This window comes from Propithecus coquereli, unplaced genomic scaffold, assembly GCF_000956105.1.
Source record: "Propithecus coquereli isolate 6110/MARCELLA unplaced genomic scaffold, Pcoq_1.0 Scaffold163, whole genome shotgun sequence".
Classification (NCBI taxonomy): Eukaryota; Metazoa; Chordata; class Mammalia; order Primates; family Indriidae; genus Propithecus; species Propithecus coquereli.
The window spans coordinates 3,067,895-3,074,546 of record NW_012140858.1 but is presented as its reverse complement, the minus strand read 5'-3'; the positions used below and the strand labels follow the sequence as shown (position 1 = coordinate 3,074,546).

Below are 6,652 nucleotides of genomic sequence, written 5' to 3'. Positions count from 1 at the left end.
CCTGAGCTCAAACGATCCACTCGCCTCGGCCTCCCAGAGTGCTAGGATTACAGGCGAGAGCCACCACGCCAGGCCCCCATAAGATTATAATACCATATTTTTTCTGTACCTTTTTTACGGTTAGATATGTTTAGATACACAAATGCCTACCCTCGTGTTACAGTTGCCCGCAGCATTCAGTACAGTAACCTGCTGTGCAGGTTTGTAGCCTGAGAGCCATGGGCTATACCATACAGCCCAGATGTGTAGTTAGCTATAGCATCTAGGTTCGCACCCTGTGATGTTCACACAACAATAAAATTGCCTAAAATGACAAATTTCTCAGAACGTGTCCCCATTGTTAAGCAACGCATGACTGTATATTCTTTACTGGGTGTCAGGCTCTATCTAAAAGCTCTACTACTTCTGGCTTCCTTTCACATGGAGAAATTGAGGCACAGAGAGGTTAAACGATTCAACTGGAATCACAGCCCTAAGAAGCAGTGGATCTGGAGTCATGAGCCTCAACAACCCGGTTCCAGAATGTACAACCTGGATCCCAAGAAGTCCACGGCTTCTTGGGAAGTGGCTTTGATTGTGTCCCCCGAGATAACTCCCACCACATCCCCTTTATCTTCTCCAGCGCCTCCTGACCTGCATTGACACCACCGTCACATGCCTGGGCCCCCACCTGGTCCTCCCTTTCCACTCTCATCCCTCTGCCGTCCTCTGCTCTGCAGCTGGAAGGGTGTTTTTCAAATGGAAATAAGATCAGGTCACCCTGACCCCCAACTCACCCATGGAATAAAATCCAGATGAGTTCCTGAGCCTGTGGGTCCCACCTCGTACTCCCCGTTCACCCTGAGCCACTTGCCCACTCAGCCACACCCACGACACCTCTGTCATCCTGGCCTCTTTTCACTTCCTCAAATAGGAAGAGCTTTTCTCATCTCAGGGCTTTGACACAGGCTGTTCCCCTGGGCCTGCAATGTTCTTCCTCCACTCTGCATGGCTGGATTCTTCATCCTTCAGTCTCAGCTCTCATATCCCTTCTCAGGAGAAACTGTCCCTGGTGGTCTCATTGGAAGCTCTCAGCCCCCTAAGCCCATTTTCCTCTTTCTCCTTTATAGCATCCCTTAAAATTACGTATTTAGTTATCGCCCATTACTCATTAAACGTCTCTCTGCCTCACTAGACTCTAAATGTCATGAGGACAAAGATGGTATCTATTTTGCTCACCATCATTTACCCAATGCCTAGCACCGAGTCTGGCATACAGTAAGCACTCAGTCACCACTGGGTAGATGAATGGGCACAGAATATAAGACATTGGTAGGAATCCTCGGTAAACTAGCCTAGTTTGGGTTAGGATACTCCATCTCCTTCTACATGCCTCCACTTCCTTCTTCCCTCTTCAGAGCAGCAACAGGGGTCTAGAAGAAAACCAGGAAGCCATTGGCGAAAGAGCAGAAGCAAGTTTTGCTTCAGGTGTCAACTCAGGGTAGATGATGCAATATCAGGGGCCCAAGGGAGCCTCCCTGTCCCAAATCCCTCTTTGCACACTTCCTGGACTCCTACCGCGAGAGTCTGATGGCCACGAGGGATTCCTGATAAAATGTGAGCACTCACTATCTAGCTAATAACACGCATTCAGCGGGTGGACTGCATGGATGCAGCATTCTGTCTCTATGACAGCAGCATGAAGGTGGATTGGGAGTCCGAAGACATGGGTCCCAGTGTCACCATCAACTAGCTGGGTGACTTTGGGTGAGTCACTTACTGTCTCCCTTCTGCAAAGTGAGGCGTTCTGACTGAGAATTTTTAAACATCTTGTCCCCCCAGCAGCTCAACTCAACTCAAATGACCAATATGAGGAACAGATAAAAGCCAAGTGTTTCTGGGTGAAGCCAGGCTGGACCGCTCCTCTCTCCCAACTTCCCCCTTAAATCCCCAAGGTTGGTGGGATGGCCTCTCAGACTCTAAGATCTGGGCAGGCTGGCCATCTGCATTCTAAGAACAAAGCAGAAGGCAGCAAGGTTTGCACACTCTGGTAGCAGTTGCTTAAAGATCAGCAGGGGACAGGGGAGGAATTGCTGGATCTGATATTCAGAGCTTTTAGGCTGTGCAGTAAGTGAATTTCACAGCAACTGAAGTGCAAGGTGGCAGCCCTTTTGTGCAAGAAGAAGGTTCTGGCCATTTTTAGGAAAAAAATGAGGGCCCAGGAGGGAGGAAGCTCAGAAAACTCACTTACCCTCTTCACATCTAGAAAGAGGAAATTGCCACCCCTATTCCCACTGCCGTCCCCCTCCACCACGCCAGGGATTCTGGGTCTTGAGGGGACCACCCAATCATCTTGCAAACACTTGGCTTCCAGGTTCCATGGGTTGCCACGCCCTGCCAGGGGATGGGGGGAGGGGGCGGAGAACTCAGATCCCCACCCCACCACCCAGGCAGCTCTGGCCTTGGCTCCAGGCAGGTGTGCTCAAGAGGCTGCAGCCTGGGCCACCTGGCAGCTCCAGGTGCTACGTGCAACGCTGCCATGGAGACAGGCCCCAGGGTTGGTGGTGAGAAGGCAGTCTCTCAAAGCATTGCGGATTCAGGGGAGGGAGAGACTGGAGCCTCAGGCCCTTCAGAGTAGTCTGCCTAACTACCCTAGAGCCCACAGAAACCAAGGTGGGTACCCTGAAGGTTTCCTGGGACAAAGGGAGGGAAGAAGAGCCAGGGGAGGCCGAGTATTATCGGGAAGAGGCTCTGGAAGGGCTGATCTGGGGACCTGGGCAGGGGAGCCTCTCCAGGGCTTCCAGGTCAGGGAGGAAAGCCTTAGCAGGGGCCCCCTTGCCAGGCCAAAGACTGGGTGAGCAGGCTCTGGAAGGTTGGCCCTCTAGCCCAAGAGGAAAAGGAAAGAGGGCCTGGCATTTGTCCCCAGAGGAGGGGCAGAAAAGGGAATTCTCAAAGCCCATCTCTGCGCTCGTCAGGGATTTGAGGTAGTAGGGAAGGAAATACTTGTCCTCTAGCAAAAACCACTGACTGTGGCTTACCACCCCCCTGCACCCCCTGCCCAATGCAGGGCAGCCAAGGGCAAACACACCGAGCGTAAGGAGCATTTTTACCTATCTCCAAAGCCCAGTGTGCAGATCCCTCCAACGCCAGCTCACTCAGGTGCTGTGGGGAGGGGTGGCCCAGGCCTTCGCCCTGATACAGGGGAGGCTGCGGGAGCATTAGACCTAATGCGATGGCTTAGGAACTGGGTGGAACGAAGCGCTTTTGAACCTAAGTTTCTTCATCTGCAAAACGTGGGTGATAATACCTTTTAAAACCCACAGAACCCTTAGCCTCAGGCCAGGCACAGGGACAGGGCTTAATGGGTGTTCCTTTGCTCCTTTCCCCTTTCTGTCAGGACATCTCCTGTGAGCCCCCCAGCGCTCAGGTGAGGATGGCGGAGCAGCAGGGCCGGCAGCTCGAGGCTGAGTGCCCTGTCTGCTGGAACCCCTTCAACAACACGTTCCACACCCCCAAAGTGCTGGACTGCTGCCACTCCTTCTGCGTGGAATGCCTGGCCCACCTCAGCCTGGTGACTCCCGCCCGGCGCCACTTGCTGTGCCCACTCTGTCGCCAGCCCACTGTGCTGGCCTCGGGGCAGCCCGTCACTGACTTGCCCACAGACACTGCCATGCTCACCCTGCTCCGCCTGGAGCCACACCACGTCATCCTGGAAGGCCGTCAGCTCTGTCTCAAGGACCAGCCCAAGAGCCGCTACTTCCTGCGCCAGCCCCGGGTCTACACACTGGACCTGGGCCCTGAGCCTGGGAGCCAGGCTGGGCACCCCCAGGACACAGTCCCTGTCACTGTGCCTATGCCCATCCCTATCTCCAGCCACTACTCTCTGAGGGAGTGTTTCCACAACCCCCAGTTCCGGATCTTTGCCTACCTGATGGCTGTAATCCTCAGTGTCACTCTGTTGCTCATCTTCTCCATCTTCTGGACCAAGCAGTTCCTTTGGGGTGTGGGGTGAGCACTCTGCTCCCTGACAAGGAAACAAGCCTTTCTCAGTTGCTGCTGGGTTTGGGGACTGCAAAGCCTCATTTGGTGTCGTCTTGCTTTGTCGTACTGTTCATTCACAATCCAGGGATCGGTTGGGCCATGTGTTTGCTTCTGGGACCAGAGAGGGGCCTGATACAAGGAGAAAACAACAAAAGCTGAAGGGCTGGGGGATGTGGCGAGACCTCTGGGTGTGAAACGCAGGGTCGTGGAAGGGCAGAGAAGCAGTTCTATGACTACAGAGCTACACAGCAAGTTGTGCAAAGGGCTGGACAATGGTATCCAGGAACCTAAACAGCAAGTTGTGTTTCTCACTAGAGCTGCTTTGGACTCAGTTCATATTTTTTTGAGTTGTGATTTTTACTAAGGGTTGCTAAAAAATTTGGAAAGTGAGCTTCAATTCTGTGGGCGAATGTGTTTGTTTTCCCCTTTTCCCCTTTCTCTTTGGATGTTTTGTCACCAGTCACAGTAAAGACGTTCTGCATTCATGAATGCATTCACTTATTCATTCTACAATGATTTCCTGGGTTGGTGCCGAGCGCCAGGACTAACGGAAGAGAAAAGTGAGATTTTCCAGGGGTGGCAGATGGCCCTTACCAGCAGGGAAGGCACGTTCATTCAGCTGCTTCTTATACAAGACAATCTCTTGCCAGCATGAAGTTCATGGAGTGTTAGGAGTATAAAAATCTAAAGGCAAAAGAAGCCAAAATCAGTGGATTAGGAGAAATCTGGGATTTGGAGGAATAGGTTGGTATTCCTCCTGGCAGGGGCAGAGGCACTGATTAGAATGGATAGCGTGAGAGCTCTGACACCCCTCCCCCAAGCACTATAATTCTGGCCTCAAGAAGTAAGACACCTGGATAGAGGTGAAGCCTTAGTTCCCATCCCAGGCCATAGTAGGGAGAAGGGACGTTGGTTTTCACTTTACACAATAAAATTCAGGAACCAAAGAAATGAGATAGAATTTGGAGGCTCAGGCTGTTGCATGGCAAGTTGCCACCTTGCAGTGTCTAAAACCTGATTTCTGCTTCCCTAGTTTTAACCTTGTCTAGTGGCTCAGGGCTCTGAAACAATCTCAAAGTGGATAAAACACCATCAAAATTATGAAAAGATAATATTTCGAGATTTTTTTAAATTTGTAGAATAAACTTTCAGAGGACAGAACCTGAGTTGATTTTATTTGCTGTAAATAATGTTATGAGTTTAATGGAACTAGCTTCTATCAATTCCCCTTAGGGGTCTTAATAAACAAGACATTCTAAAAGAGCCAAGACATATTTCACATTTAGTAAAAGCAAACAGTTTTAAGCCCCAATGTGAAGAAAAATTCTCCATTACAAAATTGGAAAGCTGCCTACATTTCCTGCCAGGGGACAAGCAACTACCTCTACAGTTGCACCATCAAAGATAATAATTACCCTGAAGCTGGGACTCCACTCCTCCCCACTGACTTCATTTCTTTACACATCTTTGTTTCCTAACCTTGGAGCAGGTAAGTTAGGCAATGATCTCACCATGTTCTCCGAGCTGTGGAGAAGAGAGGGGACAGGGAGAGGAGTCGGGGGAAGCTGAGGAAGGAATACTTGCAGAAGGCACTAAGGCCTACTACTAATTTAGCTACTTTGTTCAAGGTCACCCAGCGAGTAAGTGGTGGAGCCCTTTCAGGCAAAACAGAATTTATATTCTTGGAGTGGTTGATGCAACATTCAAATAAGAAAAGACATGGGTTTGACACTGTCTGGATAGGGAAGGATATACAGTCGTCCCTCGGTATCCACAGAGGATTGGTGGATCCAGGACCTCCCTTGGATTCCAAAATCTGAGGATGCTCAAGTCCCTGATATAAAATGGTGCAGTATTTGCCTACAACCTATGCAATCCTCCCAGGTACTTTAAATCATCTCTGGACTACTTATAATACCTAACACAATGTAAATGATATGTAGTTACACTGTATTGTTCAGGAAGTAATGACAAGAAAAGTCTGTAAAGGTTCAGTACAGCCCAGTTTTTTTGAATATTTTTGACCTGTGGTTGGTTGACTCCAAGGATGCAGAACCTATAGATATGCAGGGCCAAACCACACTTAATATTAGTGTCTTCTATTTTCACATTCAGTTGTTCTAACCTTGGGCCAGTCCCATCCTCCTAGGGGGCATGTGGCATTTCCCATAGGAGCATCTTTAGTTCTCAGCGAAGGGGGTGGGTTGTGCAGCTGGCATTTAGTGCCCAGTCTGAGATGCTTAGACCTGCTGCGATGCTTCAGGTCCACATGATGAAATATCACCTAGCCCAGAATGCAAATAGTTACCCTACTGAATAGCACAAATAGGATCCTCTTGAGTTCATGAATAAGTGGGAAGTTATCTTAACCTCACTTGACATGAAGTCAGAGCTGAAGTGACTTGTCAAAAAGGCAGTATAAAAGTGGAGTGGTTAAAAAGCTCAGACTTTGTACAAGGACAGGCCATGCTGGCTGCAGTGTGGCCAACATACTCAATAAAGCCCTGTGAAATCTCTTTATATTTAAGGTCACAAATGGTCAGACCAACCAGGGTTCAAACTCAGCCTCCACCACTTACTAGCTGGAAACCTTAAGTTACTTAATTTCTTTGAGCCACAGTTTTATTTGTAA

The 6,652-nt window shown here is 49.6% G+C and overlaps 1 protein-coding gene across 2 annotated transcripts in view; it reads left to right on the top strand.

Annotated features, from left to right (window-relative positions):
* The window catches only part of RNF183 (ring finger protein 183), a 6,588-nt gene extending 2,448 nt beyond the window's left edge, over window positions 1-4,140 (top strand). Inside the window, exons 1-2 of one of the 2 annotated variants that reach the window (XM_012641160.1) lie at window positions 2,576-2,652; window positions 3,377-4,140. In XM_012641160.1, coding sequence (XP_012496614.1) covers window positions 3,413-3,991 — 579 coding nt within the window. In that variant the 5' untranslated portion in view covers window positions 2,576-2,652; window positions 3,377-3,412 and the 3' untranslated portion in view covers window positions 3,992-4,140. Of the gene's footprint in view, window positions 1-2,575; window positions 2,653-3,376 lie in introns of those variants that run through there. The other variant, XM_012641159.1, reaches the window with a different exon arrangement.
* Window positions 4,141-6,652: the final 2,512 nt, after the last annotated feature.